Below are 26988 nucleotides of genomic sequence, written 5' to 3'. Positions count from 1 at the left end.
GTACCCATTGTGAGGGCAGGAGCAGGGTTGGTCTTGGGGTTCACTGCATCACCCGGTCTTGCCAGAGGGCCTTACACCTAGTAGTTGCTCAACAAAATGAGTTAAATGAGTGAACTGTAAAGGATTTTTTACTTGTTAGGTAATTGCTTTTAGAATTTTCTGGTCAGCTTAGCTTAACAGCCCCCTACCTCATTACGCTGTAGATGTAGGAACATCCCTTCAGCACACAGGTGTTTATTTATTTATTTTTATTTATTGACCAAAGACTGCCTGCTAGCTCTGTGCCGGGTCTTGGGGGTCCTCCTGGGAGGACAGACCCTGTTCCTGCACGGTGGAGCTCCTGAACCAGGCGGGGAGTATGCTGCAGTCACGTGGCATGGGGAAGCTCGGCTGGATCTCTGCACACACAAGCAGATGACAACTCCCAACAGATTTGAGGATGTTAGCAAGTTTGCCACATTTTACCCAGGCCTGCGTATTAGTTATCTATTGCTGTGTAACAAAAGACCCCCCAAACTTGGCCACCTAAATCAGCAAACGGGTTTTTTTGCGGGGAAAGGGTATCAGGAATTAGGAGTGGGTTAGCTGGCTTAGCTGAGTGTGCCCTGTGGTTATAGTCAAGCTCCTGATTGGGGCTACCGTCATCTGAAAGCTTGACTGAGGCTGGAGGATCACTCTGATGGCTGTTGGCAGGAGGCCTCAGTTCCTCCTTGACCTCTGCTGACCATGCCCAGCTGATCTGAAACATTCTATCTCATTGTCTCTGTGAGCACAGACTGGCCTGGGGCCTGGATGGAGACTTGGAAAGTGTGGCAGCCTAGGGAGCTGTGGTCCTTGGGGAGCTGAGTGATCCTGGCCATTGTGAAGGGAGTGTTAGAGGCTGGAAAGGCTGCAGGCTGGGGGTGCCTGGTGGAGGGATTGTGACAGGACAGCAAGGATGGTGGTGGCATTTAGGATATGATAATGGTGGTGGTAGTGATAATGGTAATGATGGTGTGGTGGTGATGGTGGTGATGATGATGATGGTGGTGGTGATGATGGTGTTGGTGGTGAGGATGATGGTGATGATGGTGATGGTGGTGATGATGGTGATGGTGGTGATGGTGATGGTGGTGATGGTGATGATGATGGTGATGACGGTGATGATGGTGATGACAGTGATGACAGTGGTGACAGTGATGATGGTGATGATGATGTGATGATGGAGATGGTGATGATGGTGGTGATGATGGTGATGATGATGGTGGTGGTGATGGTGGTGATGGTGATGGTGGTGATGGTGATGGTGATGATGGTGATGGTGGTGGTGGTGATGATGGTGATGGTGATGATGGTGATGGTGGTGATGATGGTGATGGTGGTGATGGTGATGGTGGTGATGGTGATGATGATGGTGATGGTGATGACGGTGATGATGGTGATGACAGTGATGACAGTGGTGACAGTGATGATGGTGATGATGATGTGATGATGGTGATGGTGATGATGGTGATGATGATGGTGGTGATGATGGTGATGATGGTGTGATGATGGTGATGATGGTGATGATGATGGTGGTGGTGATGGTGGTGGTGATGATGATGGTGGTGGTGATGATGGTGATGGTGATGATGGTGATGGTGGTGATGATGGGGCTGGGGTGGAGGGGATACCGAAGGGTAACAGCTGAGTGGGCTCGGAGTTCTCCTGAGGAGCAGTGTGTATATTTGGGAAGTAGATGGAGGTAGTGGTTGAATAACATTCTAGATGTGCTGCATAGCACGGAATTATTAACAGAATGGTTAATTCTGTGTTACGTGAGTGTCACCTCATTAAGTTTATTTAAAAAGTGACATCAAGGGGATGCCTGGGTGGCTCAGTTGGTTAAGTGTCTGCCTTCGGCTCAGGTCATGGTCCTGGAGTCTCGGGATCGGGTCCTGTATTGAGCTCCGTGCTCAGCGGGGAGCCTGCTTCTCCTTCTCCCTCTGCCGCTCCCCCTGCTTGTGCTCTCTCTCTCTCTGACAAATAAATACATAAAAATCTTAAAAAGTGATATCAAGAAAGCAAAAAGGCAGCGTTGGGTCAGATCAGGAAATGTGACTTTCAGTTGTTCAGTGACACCTTCTAAGTGTTTCTGTCTCCAAGGTGCGGTGCCAGGGGGCTGGGGATGTGCTGGGTATCAGCCCCCTGCAGCCCTCCCCCGCCCCCACCATGGAGCCTAGAGGCAGGGGAGGGTCATTAAACCAGATAATCACACATGCTACCAAGTGTAAAATTCTGAATCATTACCAGCATCCATAATCTCATTAAAAACAAGTTCTCGTTGGGACGCCTGGGTGGCTCAGTCGTTAAGCGTCTGCCTTCGGCTCAGGTCATGATCGCAGGGTCCTGGGATCGAGCCCCGAATCGGGCTCCCTGCTCAGCAGGAAGCCTGTTTCTCCCTCTCCCACACCCCCTGCTTGTGTTCCCTCTCTCGCTCTTTCTCTCTTTCTGTCAAATAAATAAATAAATAAATCTTAAAAAAAAAAAAAACAAAAGTTCTCGTTTGCTGGGCTTTATAAATACATAGAAGAGAGCTGCTTTTTCTTGCGTTGATATCAAATTCAATTTACTCTGATCCTATAAACTATTGGCCTTATAGGAATGAACAGGGACATTTGGTCCAATTTGTATTAAGTTGCTGAAACATCAGGGCAGAGCAGGCGTGCTGGTCACCAGCTCATAGTCATCAGCTGTGGCCTCCCCCTTGCCATTTTTCTTCCTCCTTTTTTTCCTGTGGGGCCCCTTGTCACCAGCCACTTTTCTAGAAGCAGGTTGGGAGGGGAGGCCCGTGTCTCTGTGAGGGATGGCGGGAGGCTGGTTGAGTCTGGGAGGTGCCCTGCACACACTGGGACGGTTCCTGGGATGCCTGCCCCACTGTTGTGATGTGTGATGTGAATGGGTCCGCAGTGGCCTTGGAGGGTTTTCAAAGCTGGGAGCACGCGGGGCTGTGGGCAATCTGCTGATGGCTCCTCGCTCTGCCTCCCACCCCTGCAGGCAGAAGGTGGTGGAGGGCAGCCTCACGCACCCCTTTGCCCTGACGCTCTCTGGGGACACTCTGTACTGGACGGACTGGCAGACCCGCTCCATCCACGCCTGTAACAAGAGGACTGGAGAGAAGAGGAAGGAGATCCTTAGCGCTCTCTATTCGCCCATGGATATTCAAGTGCTCAGCTCAGAGCGGCAGCCTTACTGTAAGTGGGGGGCTGGGTAGGGGGTGGCCGGCATCTTCCCTCAGCCAAAGCCCCCAGTGTGGGGGCACCGACCTCAGAGCAGTGGAGGAGAGGAGGTGCTGGTAGAGGGGAGGGAGATGTATGCAGAGTGCAGGGCTAGGCTGGGGGGCAACTGAGAGAGCTCTCTGCAGAGCTTGGGTAGGGGGCTGCTTCAGGTGGGCCCCCCACCCCAGCTGTCCTCTCTTCGGAGGTGGCAAAGGGACTCCCAAGGAAGGTTGCTTTGTTTTCAGGGCCAACAGAAGTTACATAGTTACTGATGAACACTCTGCTATAAGTTGAGGCTCTCAGCCTGGGGTCCTCATAGGGTGGTGGCTGGGGTCCTTGATGGTGAAAAGCTTGAAACACATGGGCTCAGGGCTCCTGTGACAGGTGGCTAGCAGGGTCCTTGGGGACCAGGGTGCTGTAGAAGATTCCAGCTTTGAACTTAACATTGGGGGCCCAGTGGGGGCAACCGTTGTTGGTGCCAAAGGGAAGGTGGGGCTCTCTGGAATTGTTTTCTGGTGAGAACATCATGGTCCTTAAATGCATCCACACTTGGGGCAGCCCACACCCGGAAGGCAGCCTTAGGGAGAGGAGAGGCACCACCCCATATATCTTCTCCAGTTGACGGGGGGTGGTTCATACTCTAATTTTGGGGTACTGCACCCCAGCCTGCCCTGGGCAGAGTGAAATGCCGGCAGTGTTCAGTTCAGTTGGTGCTGGTTGTGGGCGGGCTTGGGAGGATGAGGAGGGTTGCTGTCAGCACCAAGAGTGTCCAGCCGTGGCCACCAAGCGTTTGTGCAGATCCCGTGGGGGCCAAGCACGCCACCGGGATTAGACAGGCCTCTGCTCCAGGATCCCCCAGTCCATACCGCGCGCGCGGGCAGGTCCTGAGATCCTGGCGGGGAGGGTGGCCTTCACAGAGGAAGTGTCGTCTGAGGGGCCCCGAAGATGGCATCTTGCTGTAGAAGGGTGGGGGGAGGGGCAGGGCAGGGATGCCCCCACCAGGAGCGGTGCGTGGCAGGGGGGCGTGGGGTCGAGGGCCCTGTTCTGGAGCCTTCCCTCAGTCTGCCCCGTCTTCCCCAGTCCACACGCGGTGTGCGGAGGACAATGGCGGCTGCTCCCACCTGTGTCTGCTGTCCCCGAGGGAGCCTTTCTACACGTGCGCCTGCCCCACCGGCGTGCAGCTTCACGACAACGGCAAGACGTGCAAGGCAGGTGAGACGGGGGGCGCCGGCTGGGGGCCGGCCTGGCGGGGGTGCGGGGGCGGCCACCCGGTCAGCGTCTCGTCCTGTCCGCAGCGCAGCTTTCACGCGTTCTGGGCTCCGCGTCCAGGGCACTTGGGCAGCCCGGCAGCTGCGACCGGGCTCCGACCTGGGCTCTGCTGCCCGACGGGCACGGTACCGGGCTCGGGACTCAGGTTCTGGTCCGTCGGGCGAGCTTGCAGGGGGCCGCCGGCGTGCCATGCTTGTAGCCGAGATGCTCGCTGTCGCGAACTGCCACGCGAAAACCCCGCGGACTGGAAGAATGACGTCAGTGGGGGAGGACCCCGTGAATCAGGAGGCGCCCCGCGATCCGGTACCCGACACTGTGGCTTCGTCTCCTGCTTTTCTGCTTTCTCCGTGTTGATACAGAATTTATGATTCGTTTTTATCCTTGCGTCCCATTTCCATGGGGTCTCCATGCCCTAATAACCCGCCCCATGGAAATTCAGGTTGCAGCCACATGCTCAATGGGAGAAAACTTGGGGCACACGGAGTTCAGTTGCTGTCCCTCCCTGCGTGCGGGTGTTCTTCTTTACGTCAGGTGTTCACCCACCTCTTTGTTCTCCTCCCGAATTCTCCACACTTGCTGCTTTGAGGATTCCTAGTATGATGATGTTTTAATGAAGTGTCACCCCCTCGTCCGGGGCACTGTCTGAGGCTCTTCCTTGCCAGGTGTCAGGTTCAGAGTGTGCTCTTTCAGAAATGATGCGCATCTAGGATGCGGCCATCTCTGAGGATGTCCAGGGCCCAGCACGGCTGGCTGGCACTGGAGTGGGCACCAGAGTGGCCGGCGAGGGGCTAGTGAGAGGCGTCAGGAAGCAGCCACCCCTGGGCCAGTCGCACTTGGGGGAAGGAAAGGGAGACCAGGGCTTACCTGGGGACCTGGGGGCAGAGGGGAGGGAGTGTTACCAGAACTTGAGCACAGGTTTATTTTTTTTTTTATTTTTAAGATTTTATTTATTTATTAGAGAGAGCGAGCGCATGCTCACGAGAGAGCACAGGTGGTGGAGAGGGAAAAGCAGGCTGCCCAACGAGCAAGGAGCCCGATGTGGGCTCGTACCCAGGACTTTCCGAGCCGAAGGCAGTCGCCCAACCAACAGAGCCACCCAGGGACCCCATGAGCACTGGTCCAAAACAAAATGTGCAGGGGCCCCTGGGTGGCTCAGTCAGTGGAGCTGGACGTCCAGCTCTTGGTTTCGGCTCAGGTCATGATCTCAGGGTTGTGGGATTGAGCCCTGCGTCGGGCTCCACCCTCACCATGAAGTCTGCTTGAGATTCTCTCTCGTCCTCGGCCTTCCCCACTTGCGCTCTCCCTCTTGCTCCATCTCTCTCTTAAATAAATAAATCTTTAAAAAAACCAAAAAAACAAAAAGTTCATCCTGGCAAATCTGAAAAATATGGGGTATACTGAGTTCCACATTTCCACAAGCAATGACCGCATGTCTGTTAAATGTGCTGGGTGCAGAGAGTAAAGCAGTAAATGACACCGACCTATTCCCGCCCCCCCTTCTTAGAGCAAATGTGCTAGTGGGGGTGGGGCTGACAGGAAGCAGGCAGGCAGGCACACAAATGAATAAAACCAATTCAGATTTGGGTCAGAGTAAAGAAGGACACAACAGAGGGACTCAGATGGGTGGGGGGAGGGCTGGGATGAAAGGTCAGAGAAGGTCCTTCCCAGGAGGCACCATTCAGGCTGAGACTGGAGGATTAACAGGGAGGAAGGGCAAGGAACAGTGAGAAGAACAGTGTGTATGGCAGCCCTGAGGCAAGAGCTAGGCGGTGTCAGGACTGACTTCACAGGGGTTTGACCTGTGCAATCACTCCGGGCCCCGAGTTCAGAGGAGCCCTGTGCTTGGTTTAAGGCTCTGTTGTTGCTGACTTGAAATGCTTAATAATTTTTGGATAGGGGGCCCCGCATTTTCATTTTGCAGTGGCCCTGCAAATTATGTAGCCAGTCCTGTTTTGTGTATAAGAGAAACTGAAGGGCATCTGGAGGTCGTCTTCATATTTTGGTGGGTCTTTTCCTGCTGGTTTTCCATGTGTGTCTGTGCATTTTACTTGACATTATCGCAGGAGTATTTTGCAATTGCAGGAGGTGTATTTGCTTCTAAAACATGAGTTTTAGTGCCTAAAAAGTATTTATCCAATGAACCATCTTTCCCCTGTTGGGCATTTCTGTTTTATTTGTGTTTTTGCTATTTCCGAGTCGTGCTGCCTTGAGAGAGCCAGCTTGGGGCCTGGCCCCAGGTTAGAGGGATCTGAAGCTGGTGTCTCTTGCTGCCGTGGATTGGTGATCCCTGGCCGAGCTGTGGTGCTGGATGGGGAGGTGAGGTCGGCTCTGGGAGGAGCACAGGCATGGCTGAATGCCGGCGTGGTTGCCCCTCTGCCCACTTGGGGTGTCTGGAGCCGGGGTGCACGTGGACATTTGGGGAAGGAGTGAGGGGTGGACACCCCCCCCATGGTGGATCATGCAATAGTGCTGGCCCTTTTGGGGAACTTGTGCAGGCCGCTTTTGTGAAGGGGCCCTGTGAGGCAGGAGCCCCATGCATCAGGGTTGCGGACTGGGGTGTGGGGCCTCCTAGAATCCCAGAGTCGTGGCTCAGTGCCCTGCACAGCTGGAGAAGCCTGGTGTTCCACCAAGGACTTGCCCAGGCTACCCCGGGGTACAAACGGCTGTTGGTCATCCGGGGTGGACAGCATTTGGGGTCTTGTCGCTCTATGCCTCTCTTCCTCCCTTATGAGCTGGGGCGGTCACAGGCCACCCCCTGCCCGGGGAGGCTGGGGAAGGACACGGCGTACTGATAGGACTCAGAAGCACTGCGCAGGGCACCCGGTGTGTAGTCAGTGCGGAGTATGTGGTAACCACAGCCAGCGTTCACACCGTTGGCGTCGGTCTTCACGTCGGGCCAGAGGGAGTAGGCCAGGTCCTCAGGAGGCCTAAGTTTGCCTCCATCGTCCAAGGGTCCTCCCACCCCCCGGGGAGGGCTGATTTCTTTGGCAGGCGGAGGAACAGGGACTTTCTGGTTCCCTGCATTCTAATAGCCAGAGCCTCTGCGCTCCGGGCACCCTTGTCTGTGGTCGAGCCTCTGGAGGGCATTCTGTTCTTTCTGCAAACATCCACGGGATGGGGGTGGGGGGCAGGGGGCAGAGTAGAGGAGGTGCTGTGGGCTAAGAGGGCTTCCTGGAGGCGGCTGCACAGGGGTGCGGGGGCTGGAAGCTGTGGTGAAGAGCTGTGGGGTGGACCTAAGCTGGCTTTGTATGTCAGCTTATCGTTCTGTGATACCGGCACTCACGTCCCGGCTGTGTGATCTTGGGAAAATAACAGCCTCTCTGTGTTTTCAGTCACTTCACCTGTAAAAAGAGATGATAATAGTACCTGATTCTTGGGAGGAAGGCCGGGCTGCCCAACAAGTAGGAGAGTGCTTAAATTTGAACTTGAACTTGGAGCCAGGCAGGGAGTCTGATGCCAGAAGAGCAATTCTTCCCTGAACGTTTGCAGTCAGAAGTAGATGAGGAGGCTGGGTGGTGGCGAGAGGAGGCTTGAGGGGGCGTGGGGTGGGTGGGGGAGCCCTCCTCGACACTGCCGGTGGGAAACGGGCGGAAGAGTGAGGTGTGTGTCCTGAGTGCACTGGGCACGTGGGTTGCTTTCCAGGGATGAAGGCCAGCATGGGGCTGGGCGGGATTGGGGTCCGAGGCAGGGGTCTGGATGTGTCAGAATTACTCAGGCCCTGACGTCACATCCAGGTCGCCCAGCCCTAGCATATCAGAGTCTCCAGGACAAGGGACAGGCGTGGGAGGCAGAGGGCTGAGTCTGCACTTGACACGCGCCCAAGGCAGGCTGATGTGTTGCAGTGGGGGAACCCTCCGCGCTGCTGGAAACATCTCAGGACCCGAAGCCACGGCCTCGGGCATGACTTGTGGATTCCTGGGGCTTTCACTCTGAGCGTCTGACCATTTATGCTGTGGAGTTGAATCGGAAGAAATTTTCGCGATATGCATGAGTCTTATTTTTCTCTGCTTTTGAGCAAATGAAAGCCAGCCCTGTGCAGGGAGTTGGTGCCTTCCCCCAAGGAAGAGGCTTAGGTGGCAGTGATGCTCAGACCCCCGTGAATGGGACTGTGACAGCCCAGGGCCTGCAGACTGCCCCCTGGAAGCAGAGGATGACACGGGGCAGGGTGCGGCCTTCTCACCTGTGAAAGGGGGAGAGCAGGATGACTCCGCTCCGTGCAGCTGGGGGGTCAGATGAGAGGCTGCTTCCCACAGTGCCTGGGTGGGGGCCGCACAGACAGGACGGGAGACTCGGACTCCCTTGCCTTGGGTCAACAGTGTCTTGTGTCCCGTGTGTGGGCGGGGTGACACCCACTCGCTGCAGGGTGCAGTGTCTCAGGTCCCCCAGTCCCTCCCAACGTGGCCCCGGTCAGGGTCCTGTAGGCTCTGAGACTAGGAAGGATGTCAGAGCAGGTGGCCCCCTCCTGTGCCGCAGCTCAGTGGGGGGCCAGCGAGGGGGCTTGGTGAGACCCGGGGGCCTGAGTGACTCCTGTCTCGCGAGCCAGCGGGGGAGGATGCCTGGGCCAGGCTGTGATCCCACGCACCGCGCGTCCGCCAGCGCCAGCCTCCCCCGCCCCTCCCCGGCAGCCTGGCCCACGGAGGCGCCCAGCTGGCTTTGGTTTTCCCCATGTTTTTCCAATTATGTGGGATGGGCTAAAAACAGCAGTAGCGGGGCCTTATTTGGGAGCTCCCACCACCATCCGAGGAAGCCTGGTGCTCCCCTCACTCCAGCTCTTGTGGTGGCTCCTTGTGGAACACGCCCCTGTTGTGACATTCGTCCCCGCGCATTCCTCACCACCGGGGGCTTCTGGGCAGTGTGTGTCCCTGCTCGGGGCCTGAACGACCCGGGCAGGTGGCTCGCTGGGGCTGTGTCCGGGGCAGCGGGGGCCGGGCTGCCACCCCGTTTTGTGCCCTCCGCCGTGGTGGGGCTGGCGGGCGGGCGGGCGGGCGGCTCGGGCTTCATGGTTTACGGGTCCACCTGCTGCACCTCGCCAAGAAGTAGTGTGAACAGATGTTGGCGGGGACAGGAAACAAAAGGCCGAGGGGATGTGGTGGGCCGAGGTGGCGGGGGGGCGGACAGAGGCGTCACTGTCGGGTGTGACGGCCAGACTGACAACTGGGGCGATGTCTCGAAGCCCCTCACGTCCATCCGTCTCTCTGGGCGGATTAGCCGAGGCTCAGGGCCGAGGAATAAGGGGCGCGTTTGTTTCCAGTCTGACTGTCTTGTCACTTATCGGGGAAGTAGGTCAAAGGGAAAAGAAAGGAGGCCCTTGTGGCCGAGGCCTACGCCGCCCAGGCCGTGACTGGCGTTGACTCTGCTACCAGAAGGCAGCTGCTGTTCTCAGCCATGGACCGTGAATTTGTAATAGCAAGAAAATCAGATTGCACAGTCCCAGGAAATGGTGTCACCAGTCCAAGCACTGACTTTTTTGGGGAGGGGGCTGGAAATGAAGGTATAACTTGCAGACAGTAAAACGCACAGAGTCTGAGCGTCCGCTGTGATTAGCTTTGACAGTCGGATACATCTGCCTCGCCACCAGCCCCGTCCGGATACAGAACATTTCCAGCACCCGGAAAATTCCCGGGTGCCCCCTGCAGCCCCCCTCCCCACCCCGCGGGGCAGCCCTGTCCTGACTTCCAACACCACGGGTTAGTTTTGCCTGTTCTAGAGCGTCCCAGAAACGGAACCACACAGCATGTGCTCTTTTGTGTCTGAGCCTGAAGACTAACTTCTAAATCTAATAGAAGAGAAGAGGGGAGTGTGCCATATTCTTAGAATGAGAAAACTGTCATCCTGGGGCCGGGCGATGAGACCAGGCGGCACCTCCGGGGTGGCCCGGGTCTGCCGGCGGAGAGCGATGCTGCCGTCACTCCCCCTGCTGGCCCCGTCCCCCACCCCCAGCCTGTCCAGTGTCCCCCTTGCTGGTGGCATGCGAGTCCAGCTCCAGCCCGGCCCCAGAGCTCAGGCGACTTCCTTCGTCTGTGGAGTCAGGTTCTGGGCTTGAGGTCCCGGCCCTGGTGAGGCCCCCAGGCTGCTGGAGAAAGGCCTCACCTGCCCCAGCCCTGCCCTCCGCGTGCCCCTCATGCTGGCTTGTCTTTAGGGATGGCTGCAGGTCCTCTGTCTTGGTTCCATGGACTGTGCCCCGGTGCGTCTACCCTCCCCAATTCCCAGGGCGCTGGGGTGAGCTGATTGCCCATGTGTGCTGGGCTGACGCCGGGGCCTCTGACTTGTCCTCAGACCGAGGCCAGGAGGCTCTTTTTCACCCTTGGCCTCCTATTCCAACTAAAATGGATGGTTTGCTCCTTTCCCACCCACCTTTCTGCCTTTGCCTGTGCTGTGCCCATTGCCTGGAGCACCCTTCCCTGTGGCTTCTTGCCTCACGTTCCCGCAGGCCTCCATTCAGACGGCCCCGGCCCCTCTGGGAGATGTGTTATGATGTGCTCCCACGTCCACTGCACGGGAGGGATCCTGGCTTCCCGCGGGACCAGCATCAGGCCCAGGAAGAATGCTGGGGAAGTTGATTAGGCGCCTTCAAGAGTCTTTGCCCTGGCAAGCGCTGAGGTTTTTTGGTCATCTGGGGCCTGACTGCACCCTTGTCCCCTCCCTGCCACCCCTGGTTAGGGGGAGAATCAGGGCATTTGAGTTTGGCCTTAGCCCTGCACTATGTGGTTGTGACCTGATGAAATGCAGGATCTTCGTGTCTCATTGACCTGGGAGTGCGTATCAAACAAGCTCACGTTTCCTAAAGCGCCTTATGAACTGTAAGGTGCTGGGGCGCCTGGCTGGCTCTGTCGGTTAAACGCCCGACTCTTGACCTCAGTTCAGGTCTTCATCTCAGGGTTGTGAGCTCAGGCCCCACGTTGGGTCCCATGCTGGGCGTGGAGCCTACTTTAAAAAAACAAAACAAAAAAGCCTGTAAGGTGCAGTGCACTTGAGTTAGGTTGAACCACACGGCCCGTCCCCACCAACCTCCTTCCTTGGTTCTGGCCTCAATGCCAGGGTGGGGTGGCCAGTAGCAGTAATAATCCTGCCCTGGGCTGCCGGGCAGGCACGCTTCTGAGCGCTGTATCCCTGGGGCCTCGTGGGAGCTGGTCAGAGGGGCTAGGGCCAGCCTGCTTCGGAGGTTTGGGCAGTCAGAGCTTGCTCAAGGCCCCAGAGGAAGGGATAGAGGTGGGATTTGGACCCAAGCAGCCTGCACCGTGTTGCCGGGGCCCCGCGGAGCTTTTACGTGCCGTGGCGTTGGGGGGGAGGGTGGCGTGGCCACCACCACCTCCAGGAGCCACAGGACAGGATGTTATTGGGAGGAAGGATCGCAGCTGTATATGGAACACCTGCAGCATGCCTGGGCTTGGGAAGGCCCTCTGTGCTTTTTGTGTTTTTGTTTTTTTAAAGATTTTATTTATTTATTTGAGAGAGCGTGAGAGAGCGAGCATGAGCAAGGGTGAGGGGGAGAATCAGACTCCCCGCTGAGCGGGGAGCCCAATGCGGGGCTCGATCCCAGGACCCTGGGATCATGACCTGAGCTGAGGAAGATGCTTGCTTAACCGACTGAGCCACCCCGGTGCCCTCTGTGTGTGTGTGTGTGTGTGTGTGTGTGTGTTTAAAGATTTTATTTATTTGACAGAGACACAGAGAGAGAGGAGGAACACAAGCAGGGGGAGTGGGAGAGGGAGAAGCAGGCTTCCTGCTGAGCAGAGAGCCGGATGTTGGGCTCGATCCCAGGACCCTGGGATCATGACCTGAGCTGAAGGCAGACGCTTAACGACTTAGCCACTCAGGCGCCCCTGTGTGGTTTTTTTTAAAGAGCTGAGCCACGTGCCCAGAGAGGTGGGACCGGGCCTTTTCTATCATGTGAGTCCCCGACTGTATTATATCGTCCAACCCCATGTTCCTGTGTTTCAGGCAACCGGGTCGCCCACCTTTAATTGGTCCAACCAACTGCACTTTGTTCACAAGTCTCTCTCTCTCTCAAGACCCTCTGGCCTGAGTCGTGAGCCTCCAGGCCATGTCTCTGCTGCTCGTTCAAAGAGAACGTGGCCTGAGGCGGGTCCCCGGGGCATGCTCGGTGCCACCGGGAGGGGGACATGTGCTGGGGCCGTGGCCTTGGGCTCAGAGGCTCACCGACTTTGTCACGGGACCACCCAGCCTTGCTGGGGAGCCTCAGCCCCTCCTGCCTCTTACCTGTGAGGAGACAGAGGTCAAGGTGCTCACCCCCGGCCACTCAGGAAATGTGGCTGGGGGCCGCGGTTGGGTGTGGCCTGTGGGCTGTGCGGCCTGTGCAGTGAGCAGCCCCTGAGGGGCAGGGGGCAGGGCAGGTGGCAGAGGACCACGTGAGGGGCTGACTCCTGGCGATAGGAGAGCAAGCGAGTCGGGAGGCAGGCGCCGACCTTGCTGCCCTGGCCGCCCCAGGCCTCAAGGCAGAGGAGTGACTCCCCCATTTTACTGCTGTGCAGACGGAGGCCCGGACCCCGGGGCCAAGGTGACAGCCTCCCACACGCTTGTATGAGGGCCCGGGGTGGGTCGTGCAGACAGACAGCTGCTCGGGCCTCAGGTTTCCAGTGGAGCCAGTGCCCGGCCCGGCCACTTCCGCTGTGGTCACTCGGCACGGTCTCCTGGGCCAGGGCGCCGGGCTGTGGTCTCAGCGCCTGTCCAGCAGCTTACCCCAGGGGGCCGTGGAGAAACTTAATCAATTGCTAAAAAACAAAAGTAAGTTGGCTGCCTACCAGCTGTGAAGCTGTTTATGGCCTTAGAGATGGTAGTGTGGAGGGCGGCCTGCGCTGGGACCCAGCTCTGCCCACACGAAGCCAGGGGTGGGGGCGGCGAGGGGGGTCGGGCCGAAGGGAGGCCGGAGGCTCCGCTTGATGAAAAGCAGCCGTAGAAGGAGCCGCCCTGGGGGCGTGGTGTGAGCCTCTGGGTGGGGATCCGTCCTTTCTTGGAGATGCCTTTGGTTCAGTGGGGACAGTTGTGATGTCCACTCTGCCTGCTGGGAAGGCCAGGCCCTGATGCTGGGTGACGGGGTGGGGGGGGGGGGGCGCAGGGCTTGGGGGCGCTGCTTCTTTCATCTGTGTTGATTTGGTCAGTCCACATCCTGGGACGTTTGGTTTTGCTCATCGTGAAAAATCCTTTCCCGTGTTGGGGTGCAGAGGGGATTAACCATAAGGATCTTCCAGGTCTCCACGCTGGACCACCTGGCAGGGGGCTCTCCTCTTCCTGGGCTGTCTGGAGGCTGTGGATCCTTCTGCCCCATCCCTCCTCCTGTGGTTCTTCCCTCCCACTCGGCTCAGAACCTGGAGGCCAAATAGGTCAACCCCGCGTGGCCGCTCTGTTCCCACTGGTGGGACAAGTGAGAAAGCCTGGTCCCCGGAACCTAGGCCCTCCCCCCCACTGCCGGAACCACAAGGCCTCTCCGCCTAAGCCGGGGCAAAGTCTTGATGTTTTCTTGTTGAAAAGTAACATTTGTGATCACCCTCAAAAGGAACACATCACCCAAAATAACAGAAAATAAAAACCACCCGTAACGTTGCCTCTCAGAGAAGACTGCTGCTAACCTTTGGCTGTTTCTTGCTCCTCTGTCCCCTCTGCTTGCGTTCAGCTCTGGGTTTGCACGATGTCTTCATAGAGCGGCCCCGTCGCACCCTGACCTCCTCCACTGCTCGGCGGGCATTTCCTCCCCCAGCCCTGCTCCAGAGTCCGGTGCTTTCGTGGGCCCTTCGTTTATTTGATGTTCTCGCGTTGTGGGATATGGACGTTGCCTGCAGGCCCTGTCCTGCGGGTTTGGGTTTTGCAGTGATCAGAGGCCACGGTGATCCTGGGCAGCCAGGAACCCGCGTGCATGTCTAGCAGCTGCTTCGGGCTGGGCTCGCCGAGGGGAAATTGCCGGGTCAGAGGGTCCGAGAGCCACACTGCCGTCCAGGAAGCGCGTGCTGGGCACCGTCCTCTGGGAGGTGGGGGCCTGCTGCAGCCACGCTGAGCGGCCGGCACTTTCCACCTCCAGCACCTTCCTCACGTTACTCATCTCTCCTGTTTGTTGCTGGGGTCTGGGTGGTTTCCTTCTTGACTTCGATGCCGTCCAGTGAACTTAAAAAATGAACAGACTTTATCTTGTACGGCAGTTTTAGGTTTACAGGACAATCGAGCAGAGGGTCCCGAGAGTTCTTGGGTATCTGCCCTCCCTCCTGACTCGGTTTCCACTGTGACTAGGATGGGCCGTCTCATGTTGTGAAAGGCACACACGCGTGTGTCAGCCGAGGGGCCGCAAACCTCGCTCGGCCCCTGGGCCACGACGGTCGAGGCCTGTTTCTCTGTGGCCTTGCTGCTCAGAATGGTTGGGACGTTTTTGCACGGTTGAAAAGAGACTCACAAGAAGAATGTTTTGTGACGTGGGAAAAGGAGAGGAAACGCGAATTTCGGTGTCCCTGCGTGACGTCTGGCTCGCATCCCCCTGCTTCTGCGCCATTTGCCGCAGCTTTCGCACTGGGACGCCGAGCTGGCCGCCAGCGACAGCCGGGGTCGTGGCCCGCAGCGCCTGGCGTGCTGACGGCTGGTCCTTTGCAGAAGACGTGTGCAGACCCCCGCTGGAGACCAGAAGGAAGACCGAGAATGGTCCCAAGATAGCCGCTGTGGACGTTTGCGTGTGTTTCCTGCCAGGAAAGGAAGCTTTGGTTCATCTGTGGGAGCAGATTTTGTTCCAGGGAGGCTTTTGTTTGTCTTGTGGCCGGGCTCCTGCTGCATTCACAGCGTGCTGTTTGCACGAGGCTTCCTTGTAGGCGGCAGTGGGCTCAGCGCTGTCCCAGCGTCCGGAGTGCGTGGTGTCCGTGGGCCAGCTCCATTCCCGTCCATCCCGGTGGCAGCGATGGCCCGGCGCGCTCTGGAGCCCCCCACCCCTTGGACCTGCCTCTCCTTCCACGGAACGTCTCCTCTCACCTCTGCTCCCCACCTCTTGTGGGTTGCATCGTGTCCCCCAAAAAGACATGTTGAGTCCCCGGAATGTGAATGTGACCTAACTCGGAAACAGGGTGTTTGCAGGTGTAACCAAGTTAAGATGAGGTCAGACTGGAGTAGGGTGGGCCCTGAATCCAATGACTAGTGACCTTTGTAAGAGAGAGATTGAGACACAGAGATGCAGGGGAGGAGGCTGTATGAAGACAGAGGCAGAGGTTGGAGCGGTGAAACCACAAGCCAAGGAATATCCAGGGATTGCTGGTAACCACCAGAAGCTGAGGGAGGCAAGGACGTCTCCCCCAGAGCCCTCAGAGGGAGCTTGGGCCTGCCAGCCCCTGGCGTTTTTCCTTCTGGCCTCCAGAACCGTGAAGGAGTCCGTTTCCGCTGTTATGAGCCTCCCCGTTTGTGCTGATGTGTTACGGCAGCCTTTTCCTGCATCTGGCCGGGTCCGTGTGACCCACAGGACGGCGCCCTGGGATGGAAGGCAGCTTGGTCCGGAGGGATGTTGGCAGGGAGGGATGGTGTTGAACTTGACATGCCGGTGACATTGGGCCATCCCTCAGGTCGGCTTTTTTGTTTGGAGAACGCCGGCTGCCAGGAAGGCTGTGCCCTGGCCTGTGGTCGGTGCCCCGCACTTGGCCCCGGGACAGGGGCGCTGCCCTTCTTTCCTGCGCGTGTGCGTGCAGCGAGGAAGGGGGAGGTCAGGAGTCCGCCCGAAGGAGGCTCCGGGGACAGCTGCCCAGCCAGCGAGGGGAAGGTTTCACTTTCCTTGGCAGCGCTGTGGGGCAGGCTATTTGTTTAAACAACCCCAAAGAAAACCATTTGGCCAAACTGTTAGTTTCTAAACAATTTACTTCCCTAGTGTTTAAACAAACTCCTACCCAGGATCTGTGTCTGGTCCCAGGGAGGGGGGTGGCCTCTCCTCCTCCTGGCCCCGGCACAGTGCCCTACACCCACCCAGGTGGCCAGAGGCCAGGGCTGCCGCTCAGACGTCGCTGCTGACAGCCTTGGAGGTCACCTGTGAGTAGCGGCCTCTGGGAGCGAGCAGCCGGGGGTTCTGTCTCCGCAGCTGCCCGCCCCCCCCCGCCGGCCCCCGCCGCCGCCTGGTCCTGGACAGAGTGCTCCACCTCCTCTGTGCTTCAGGCAACAGGCTGGGCTGTGACTCTCGCCCGCATGTCCCCGTCTTCTAGCAAAGCTCAAATAAAAACTTCAAAGGCTCTGCAGCCCGAGGGGTGTCAGACACTCCCCCTTGGACTCCATTATCACCTACAGATTTATCCTGGCGGTTAATTACTGCCTCAGCCACAGAGACTTAATTCTAAGGGATGCTGATGACGGGCTCCCTGGCGGTGGGCTGTGCTGGAAGCTTTGTGCTGACCTGGTTAATGGAAGGCTGGGGCCGGGCCCACTTCGCCCCTGATGGCTCTGTGCCCCTTGGGGACACTCTGCTGGAATCTGGTACATGGTCACAGCCACATGATTCTGAGGTTCTTGGAGCCGGAGGCCAGACTCCCCAGTCTCAGCTGGCCGCCTGAGCAGGCCCACCTATAACCCCAGCTCTCCTTCCTAGTACCCATTCACTGATGGTCTTTCTCCCTAAAGGGCTCTGCCCTGTGACCCCAGGAGCACCGGGGGTGGGGGATCCTTGTCTGTTTTGCCCACCCCCACCCCCAGTTCCTGGCCCAGGGCCTGGTCTAAAGTAGCTGCCTGCAGAGATAACTGGTGGGGTGACCAATCCAGCTGGGCAGCCCGTCAACATTGGGCTTCCTGTGTGTACCATCTTCCGAGATCCAGGTGTTTGTGGGACCTTGTTTTTCCACTTGCTCCTGTGTGCCCTGGATTGGGGAGCTTAACCTCTCTGTGTGTCAGGTTCCTCATCAGTAAAATGGGGCATAATCATACCTTTGGGATCGGTGTGAGGATCACACTATTTTAGGTGATTGTGTCTGGAGGACCATAGCAACAGGGATGGGTGAAACAGGCTCTAAATATGTTCTGTGGGCACCTGGGTGGCTCAGTCGGTTAGGCGTCCGACTCTTGATTTTGGCTCAGGTCATGATCTCAGAGTCGTGGGATTGAGCCCCAAGTCAGGCTCCGTGCTCAGCAGTGACTCTGCTTGGAATTCTCATTCCCTCTCCCACTGCCCCTCCTCCCGCTCATGCTCTCTCTCCCTCTCTCAAATAAATAAATAAAAAGCTTAAAAAAAATGTGTTTTGGGACAGAGCGTTGGTTTCGCTGGGGACCAGTGTTTTCTCTGGGGAGGAGGTGCTGATTGAAGTCAAGTGGGGTTTGACACACACCTTTCCGCCTTGCACAGTGAGCAGCCCCGGCCTCCGCTTGGGAGCCCGGCAGCCTCTTTGGACAGTTCTGTAGACGCCCTCTTAGACAGGGCTCTTCCCGGCCGTGCCCTGGGGGGCTTCCCACATCCCTCCGTGGTGGCAGATGAAGCCAGAGCCCTTCATGGTCTGGTTTATGGTTCCCTTGATGTCAGAGCTAGACAGAAATTCAGACATCATCAGGTTGGGCTGATTCTTCACTATAAATGGGAAGACCAAAGCCCAGAGAGGGTTAGGGACCTGTCCAAAGTCACACAGGGAATTCTGCCCTGTGTTCTCCCTGCTTGTCTTAGGATGTCGGCACCTGCTCTGGGTGTGGCTCTGGGGTCTGCAGAGAGCCAAGGCGGCATGTGCCGGAATCCCAATGAACCATTAAGTGTGGCGCCCCTGCAGAGGGGCAGTGTGTGTGTGTGTGTGTGTGTGTGTGTGTGTGTGTGTGTGTGTGTGGTCAGCCCATCCACTGGGGTAAGGGTGGCAGGAAAGCTTCCTGGAGGAGGAGGAGGAGGTGTGTGACCTGGGCCTTGAAGGACAGGTCAGATGTCAACAGAACATTTTGGGAATGGAACCCAGAGGAAGACAATTTGTTAAAATTCAGAATTCCCCTCCCCTCCTTCCAACACACCAAATCAGGACCAAATCTGAATTTGGGTGTCGGAGGTTTCCAAAGTAGTCAGGCACTTGGCGTACCTTGTGAGCGCTGCCTGCCTCGGTTTCCCGGCCCTGGGCTCATAAAGCCATCGCTGGCGTGTGTGCGCCCTCTAGGGGAGGAATTGGATTATGAGCTCTGGGCCTTGGAGCAGGACAGTGAGGATCCGGGTCCCCACCCTTACTCGAAATGCCGGGCAGGGGACCCCAGGTGGACTCTGCAAGGCACTGGGCTCCGAGGGCTCTGCCGTGGTGGCACGAAGTTGGCACCGGGTGCAGGAGAGAGTCTGCTGGTTGAGAGCTGTAGCTTGACCAGGCAGCTGGCTGCAGAGGCTGGGCCTGGGGGCCTGAGTTTGATGGATGTGCCCAGCTGGTTCCGTCCCTGTCCCTATCCTGCGTTGCTGCATAACTTGAGATGGGTCCTTCCCCATTCTGGGCCTTTCCAGTCAGACCAGGCAATTGGCCCCAAAGTTCCAGAAGCAGTCTCTGGACCTAATCTTGGTTCTGTGGGTCCTTGAGACCAGAAGGGGCCAGAATGAATGAGTGGACAAGGACCCAGCTCTGGGGGAGGGATCACATCCTGGCCCCGGCAGCCTCGAGGCGTCCAGGCCAGGGTTGGGGAGCACATGAGGCTCCATGTGCTATTTGCCCTGGAAGTTCTGACAAATCGCAGCAGGGAGGGTCCAGGACAGAGTCAAAGTATTAATACTGCTGGGGTGGCAGAGGAAGACTGGGGCATTTGCCCCCTAGGTGCTCACCCTTGTCAGTAAGATAGCCAGGTGGGAAGGAGTCAGACTGTGCGATGATGTGTGCGGCTAGGTGACATGAAGCTGCCTTGGGGGGTGAGCGGGGCAGAGGTAGGGCCTCAGGGAAGAAGTGGCATCTGAGCTGAGCCATGAAGGGTGAGCAAGTAGAAGTGGGGCCCAGTGGGGTTTTGAGAAGTATGTCTTTGACAATGGCAGTCTGGAGCCCAGTGCCTATGTGGGACTTGCATTTGGAACTGGTTTGTGGCCGGGAGAGGGGCTTGCAGGGGGCAAGGGGGACTGAGTGTGAAGCAGCTCTTCCACAGTGGTGGAAGTCAGGTGGCTCTGTGGCTTTCAGCTGGTTGCTTGACCTCTCTGTGCCTATGTGATCTCATCTATAAGATGATGATCCAACCAGTGCTGGCCTCAAAGAGCCCTCACAGGGTGAGCCAGTGACTGCATGGGAGGGTCTCGGCCAGTGTTACCTAAAGTCACCGCTTGTCTCGAGGAAGCTCTGACCCCGGGGCTGGCTGCCCAGCACAGGCCGGGTCTGCTGTCCTGCCGCGGGCCTCTGACCCCACCGCGTGTACGTCCACAGGGGCCGAGGAAGTGCTGCTGCTGGCCCGGAGGACGGACCTGCGGAGGATCTCGCTGGACACGCCGGACTTCACCGACATCGTGCTGCAAGTTGACGACATCCGTCACGCCATCGCCATCGACTACGACCCGCTGGAGGGCTACGTCTACTGGACGGACGACGAGGTGCGGGCCATCCGCAGGGCGTACCTGGACGGGTCAGGGGCACAGACGCTGGTCAACACCGAGATCAATGACCCCGACGGCATTGCGGTCGACTGGGTGGCCCGTAACCTCTATTGGACGGACACGGGCACCGACCGCATCGAGGTGACCCGTCTCAATGGCACCTCCCGCAAGATCCTGGTGTCCGAGGACCTGGACGAGCCCCGGGCCATCGTGCTGCACCCCGTGATGGGGTAAGGCTGGGGGTGGGCGGACCTCCCACCTGGCGGGGGCTGCAAGCCAGACCACCCGGAGGTGAGAGAGACTAGTGGTTCTGGAACTTTCTCCAGCATCAGAACCCCCCAGAGGAGGGCTTGTTAAAACGCGGGTGGCTGGGCCCTCTTCCCAGAGTTTCGATTCAGGAGGTCTGGGGTGGGGCCTGAGAACCTGAATTTCTCACAAGCTTCCTGGTAATGCTGCTGCTGGTCCAGGGACCAGACTTTGAGAAGCTCTGACACAGGCTGTCACGTACACGTATACAGGGCCTGGAGAGCTCGGGTGAGTCATTTCTTTCCATGGGCCTCACCCTTCTCACCTGCAAAATGGAATGGTCCGCCAGGGTGATTTCTAGACTGATCACGGTACGTACTTACTACGTACAGGCCGGGCCTCTTCTAAACGTTACACACGGTGAATCTTTGCCTCCTCCTCTCTCCCCGGGAGGTGGGTGCAGTTGTACAGTAGAGGAAGCTGAAGCCCAGAGAGGTTAAGGGACTTGCCTAAGGTCACACAGCCAGGAGATTGGGATTGGACCCGGCAGTGTGGCTCCAACTTTCCATTTTAGGATTCTGTGAAAACAGCTTGTCAGTCGACGTAGGAGCCTTTCTGAGAACCTCCGCAGCTCAGGGGAGGGTAGGAGCGCCCTCCCTGGGGGCTCACGACCAACAACGGGAAACTGGGAGGAGGAAGGAGGAACAGTTGGAGCTCTTGGCAGGTGGAGCCGGGGCTGCAGGGGAAGCCTCCGGCCCTCCGTGCAGGATGTGGGCGGTGTCCTGGAGACAGCCTGGATGGGGAGCTGGGAGGACAGGAGGGAGACCTGGGAGCTGTGCCTCGTGGGGACCCGCAGAGCTGTGGCAACAGTGACCGTGGTCACTGCAGGGGCTGCCGTCCACGGTGCACCCCTGGGGTGTTAGGTGCTTGTCTCATTTCCCCGCGGCTGAGGCTCAGAACCTGCGCTGACCTGTTCGTGGTGCCTGCCGGGAGAGCTGGGCCTCTTGGCCTGTCTGCCCATGGAGCCTGCGCTTTGCCCACGGGAGCCCTTCGGCTGCTTGGAGAAGGTTCCCCTCCACCCCGGCCTCCTCCCTGGTGCTCGGCCCCTCCAGCCCACGGGCCTCTCAGCGGGGCGTCTGCTGTCTGTCCACCTGCAGGACGGGAGGGGAGGCCCACCAGCCCCCTTCGAGTCCCAGGACCCCATGTCGTGGAGCCCGCACTGTGGGCACCCCCATTTCCCGTGGAGCCCCTGGTCCTGCGTGGGGGACTTGGTGCTCACCTGTGCAGTGAGCTGGCGATGCCTGAGCACCTCCCGCCGGATGGGGAGGGCGTGGTCCTCAGCCCTGGGGGGTGCAGCAGGGACGAGACAGACCGCGTCAAGGACATGTGCTTCTTCTCCAGCCTCATGTACTGGACAGACTGGGGGGAAAACCCCAAAATCGAGTGCGCCAACCTGGATGGGCAGGAGCGGCACATCCTGGTGAACACGTCCCTCGGTTGGCCCAACGGCTTGGCCCTGGACCTGCAGGAGGGAAAGCTGTACTGGGGAGACGCCAAGACGGACAAAATTGAGGTGAGTCATCCCCACCGGTGGGCGTTGGTTCCTGGAGCTGTTTAATATAGGTTGTGCCGCCTGCCACAGCCCGGCAGGCCTGGAGCCCTGAGTTTTAGGCAGAAGCCAGGCCTGGCCGCCCTGGAGCCCATCACGTGTACCAGGTGGGCATCGGACGGATGCCTATGCTCTGTTTTGTTTTTTTTTTTAAGATTTTATTTATTTTTTTAGAGAGAGAACACGTGTGCGGTGCACGTGCGAGCAGGGTGGTGGCAGGAGAGTCAGAGGGAGAGGGAGAGAGAGAATCCCAAGCAGGCTCCACACTGAGCGCAGAGCCCGACCTGGGGCTTGATCTCACGACGCTGAGATCATGACCTGAGCCAAGATCAAGTCAGACGCTTAAGCGACTGAGCCACCCAGGCGCCCCTGTGCTATGCTATTTGGACAAATAGGATCCTTGAAAAAATAGTTTATTATGATACGTTTCTGGGCCCTTAAGGAGATGTGTGGCCGGGTAAATGCCGTCATAGGATATACCTGGTTGTGTAAGATGTTGTCATGGGGAAGCTGGGTGAAGGGCACACGGGAGCTCCTTGAGTGACTTCTTGTGTGTCTTAAACTATTTCAAAATACAAAATCTTTGTTTTTAAATTTATTTGAGAGAGAGGGGAAGACAGAGCATGCGCAGGGGTGGGGGATGGGGCAGAGGGAGGGGGAGGGGAGAGAGAGAATCCCAAGCAGACTTCCTGCTGAGCACAGAGGCTGATGCGGGGCTTGATCTCATGACCCTGAGATCATGACCTGAGCCAAAATCAAGAGTCGGCCGCTTAATCGACCGAGCCACCCAGGCGTCCCTCAGAATACAAAATCTTAATGAAAAATCATATGCTAAAGGGAGTTTCTCTGGAGCCTCTGAGCCTGAAGCCAAGACCCTTGTTTCCAGCGGAGTCTGCTGAGGCTTCGTCTCCATGGATCCCACCCACCCCTGGGAGCGGGCTGGGGGGCTGGGGATGTGTGTGTCTAGCTGAACTGCCGGGCACGGAACAGGCATGGCTCCATGTACTCCCACAGCAGGGTGCTGGGGTCGTCTACTGTGGTAAAACACACATGATCTACAATGGCCATTTTTACAATTAAAGTGTGCTTTCAGCGGCCCCTCATACAGTCACAGTGCTGAACCACAGCAACCATCACCACTACCTAGTTCCAGAATGTTTTCATCACCCAGGACCCCGTGCCCATTAAGCAGCCAGTCCCGGTCTCCCCTCCCAGCTCCCGGCACCTGCGGATCTCCTGTCTGTCCCTGTGGGGTTGGCTGTTCCGGGACATTCCACGTGAGTGCAGTCATGTGGTATGCAGCCTTTCATGCCTGGCTTCTTCGCTCAGCATGATGTTTTCGGGATTCATCCACACGGTGGCACCTGTCTGTGTTTCATTTTTATGGCAGAGTAACATTGGTTGTATGGATGGACCACACATCATCCACCCGTCTGTTGATGGACATTCGGGTTGTTTTCCCCTTTTGGCTGCTGTGAGCAACTCTGTGAAGGGCACTGTGTGCAAGTTTTTGTTTGGGCGCCTGTTGTTCATTCTCTTGGGTACATACCAAGGAGCGGAATTGCTGGGTCGTGTAGGAATTTTATGTGTGATTTACTGAGGAACCGTTGGACTGGTCCACGGCCTGCACCGTTCCGCACGCTCTCGCAAGAGCGTACGTGCGTTCTGCTCTCAGCACAGCCTCAGCCACTGTAATGTTCTGTGTCCTTTATCATGATTGTAGCCATCCTGGTGGGTGCGCTGTGGTGTCTCCTGGGTTTGATTTGCATTTTCCTGATGATGGGTGATGTTAAGCACCTTTCGTGTGTTTGTCCCACGAGAGTATTTGGAGGTATGTGGCATGGTCCCCATGTGTGGATGAGAAACTGAGGTCCAGGGGGACGGTACCTTGCTCAAGGTCATGTGGCAAGTGGGTGGTTTTTTGATTTTCCCCACCTTTAGAATCAATTCACAGACAAAGCCCTAAGACAGTGTCAGGCTTCCCGACAGAATCTAAACGTTATCCTCTGTGGTAACCGCTAAGTAGAAGGGACAGAAGTTAGGAGGCGGGAGGCTGGGGAGAGGTAGGAGCACAGTTTTAAGGGTAACCAATGGAGGGACTGAAGACAGTCTGTCATGGTAGCGTGAGGGTGAGGGAGGGCCTGGAGTGAGGGAACGCGCACCACAAACCAGGAATGTGCACTGCAAACGTGTAACCTGTTTGGAGCTAATCACCAGAAAGTGTGAAGAGAGAGGCTACAGAATTAGAAGGATTTGGGAATCTTTGATCAAGCAGACTTGGGAAATGTAGGCGTGTAGGTGTTCTCCAACTTCACGATCGAGGGTCCCTTTCTTTCTCCGCCATGGCTCTGGTGGCACGCACTTTGGGAATGCCGACCCCATCAGAGACTGTCGCAGCCGCCTCCCACACATCGGGGGCTGACCCTGGCTGTGGGTTTTGTGCCGGACGCCCCCTCCGCCCCTGCCTCGGGGCGGGGGCTGCTGACGTGCATAGGCGTGGAGACCATCCTCCGTGTAAACTCAGCGTGTCTTCTCCGCCCGGTGGGAGACGCCCCAGGCGAGTCACAGGTGCCTTCAGTCGTGCTGGCGTCTCGGGCTCTCGCATTCTTTTCAGTGGGGAATACCCCAGACACAGGGGTGAACATCTTGGAGGTGGCCCGAGTGTGCTAGGGGCCTTGCCTCCACGTTCCTGCTTTGGCCTCTCGGCCCTCGCTCGGGGGTCCCGGGTTTGCCGCCAAGCACCTGGTGAGTGCCGGCTATGTTCTAGGTGCCCGGGGCCACCTTGGTACGTCTGCCCAACAGCTGTTCCTCTGGTACGCCCCTCAGGACCAAGCTTTGGATCGGGCCACCAGCTTAGTGCAGAAGCCCCTGCTGGAGGTCACAGAGGATTCTGAGGGCTTCTGGGGGAACTGCTGAGGGCCAGGGGCTGTTTACTTTCCGGTTTCCAGGTGGGAGGGATGGTCAGGGGAGGTATAAACCAGGCTAGGGAAGCAACAGGACATGCTTCTAGCAGTGGTAATGTTTCCCAGAAATTATGCCCAGTGACAATGGAATGGCCAGGCCAGATGCTAAGGAGCCCAAGCGCTGGCCTCAGGCCTGCCTCACGCAGTTGCCTTTGACGGGGAGAACGGATTCCGTGCAGCCTGGTTGTGCGCACGGCCTGGCTCTGAACGCAGAGGGAAGGCGCTGGAAGAAAGGAACTTTAGACGGTGATAAACTGGCTGCCCCTTTGAAGAGGTAATTGGGCTCCTGTGTTCCGCCCACCAGGCCCCCGAGAAGGACTTTATAGGGCAGCTGCGGCTAATCCCTTGATGAACTGGGAGGAGAACAAAGGTCTGGAAAAGCTGGACTGATGAAACAGGGATTCATCTGGATGGCATTAGCGACACATAGATGTGACTTATGGACCAGGCTGAGTCGCGGGCGAGTCTGGGCTGCCCTGCAGGTGGGCCTCCTGCTGGCCTTGTCTGTGACAGCTGTCCTGGACATCAGGCTCGGACCAGCCCCCGGGGCAGCCCCTCAGCTGGCCAGCTAGCTGCCGTCGTGACAGCTGGGGGTCGTGGGGTGGCTCCCCCAGTGGGGGTGGGCTCAGGCTGGTCCCTCCAGGCTCACTCTGGGAGGCGCCCCCGACTGCCCCAACACCCGCAGGCTAGAGCCCCGTGGGATGGGTGGGGGCTGAAGTCCATGGACACAGCCCCCAATTCCCCTCTGTGTCCCCATAGCTGCCTCTGCTGCATTTTCTACCCTCCTGGGCAAGGAATTGCCTGGGACGCCTCCTTACCTGTCTTCCTGGGTCTAAAGCCCTTGGGTTGGAGGCTCCTGCCCCATCAGTACCCTTAGTTCTTGTATCCAGCCCTTCCCATGACCCCAGCTGAGCCCTCAGGACCAGGCCTCCAGCGTTCCTATGGACCACCATTTGCTTGTGCATTTTTCCCCCTCTCCCTCCCTGCCCTGCTGGGCTCTCCACCCTGAGAGCACCTCCCCTCCTCCTCTGACCTGCTGCGGGTCTTAGGTCTCATGTCACAAGGGTCAGCCGGATTCATAAAAGCAACTAGGACTCCCTTCTCCCTCAGCTGTCTCTAACCAGTGGCCGCCGGGGCCCTGCACTTCTCTCTCTGCTCTGGGCAGACGCCAGGCCCTTTCTGCCTCTGTCCCTGCTGCTTGGCAGACACCAGGCTCGTGACAGCCCAGCATGGGCACCCCCCCCCCCAGGCAGCTCCTTCCATCCCGAGTACCCTCCAAGCCCACGTGCCCAGCTGCCCCCTGGCTCCCCCCTCGGAAGCCCAGAGTTACCTCCTGCCACATGCCATGGTCTCATGCATGGGGACGACTCGCCTTTTGCAAAGTGCTGACATCCCCTTTCCCACCTGAGGCCGCCTCTCCCGCTGGAAGCCGCAACCCCTTCGAAACCGGTCTGGTGCTCATGCTCTGGCTCAGCCGCCGGGTCATCGGCGTCATTATCGTCCCCACCTCACTTGTTTGTGCGTGGGCCTTGTCTCCCCAAGCAGACGGGAGCTCTCTCGGGTCTGGCTTGCGTCAGGGTCTCCGTGCTGATGGTGGGTGGGGACTCAGGACACACCGGGTCTGTATTGAGGTGCCCGCTCCCACGCCCCTCCACTGTTCCCTCCCACACTCCCTCTGTGGCTCTCACTTGGCCCTTCCCCACGGCTGCTCAGCGGGTCCCTGAACAGAGCCGTCACGTCCCCCCAGCCCCCTCCACACCCCTTGGTGAGCACCTGTTCATTCCACGGCATCCATGGACACTGCCTCGTGCTGGAAGAGCAGCGAGGGACAGACCGTGCCCTGATGGGGCGGATGTTCTAGAGGGGAGATTGACATGGGGGGTGACAGGACAGCTGCAGCGCGTCGGAGGTGGTCAGTGCTCTAGAGGGCCACTGAGGAGAGGGGATGGGGCGCGGGGGTGGGGTGACATCCTGGCTCCCCGGACGGCGCGTAGGCTGCTTTTCTAACCATGTCTGTTCAGAAGCCCCTGCCTTCGCTGACTTATTTGTGCAGATTCTGTTGCTTTCTGTTCCTGGAGTAGAGGGAGGACTGGTGCCCTTAGCAGCGCTGACAGGCAAAGCGCTTAAATAGCCGGGCACACGCTCTGGATGCGTGTCCGTGGAGGGTGGTCTTAGCCATTACTGAATCGAAGCAGG

General features: G+C 58.0%; 1 protein-coding gene across 4 annotated transcripts in view; it reads left to right on the top strand.

Annotated features, from left to right (window-relative positions):
* LRP5 (LDL receptor related protein 5) overlaps positions 1–26988 on the top strand; it is a 96939-nt gene that overhangs the window by 35125 nt on the left and 34826 nt on the right. For 2 of the 4 annotated variants that reach the window (XM_036105435.2, XM_036105434.2), the window contains exons 4-7: positions 3016–3212; positions 4317–4448; positions 19808–20204; positions 21622–21793. In XM_036105435.2, the coding sequence (XP_035961328.2) occupies positions 3016–3212; positions 4317–4448; positions 19808–20204; positions 21622–21793 (898 nt within the window). Of the gene's footprint in view, positions 1–3015; positions 3213–4316; positions 4449–19807; positions 20205–21015; positions 21144–21621; positions 21794–22968; positions 23107–26988 lie in introns of those variants that run through there. The other 2 variants (XM_078057705.1, XM_078057706.1) reach the window with 2 other exon arrangements.

The sequence above is a fragment of the Halichoerus grypus genome, chromosome 11 (genome assembly GCF_964656455.1).
Source record: "Halichoerus grypus chromosome 11, mHalGry1.hap1.1, whole genome shotgun sequence".
NCBI lineage: Eukaryota > Metazoa > Chordata > Mammalia > Carnivora > Phocidae > Halichoerus > Halichoerus grypus.
This window is presented reverse-complemented; position numbering and strand designations above follow the sequence as displayed.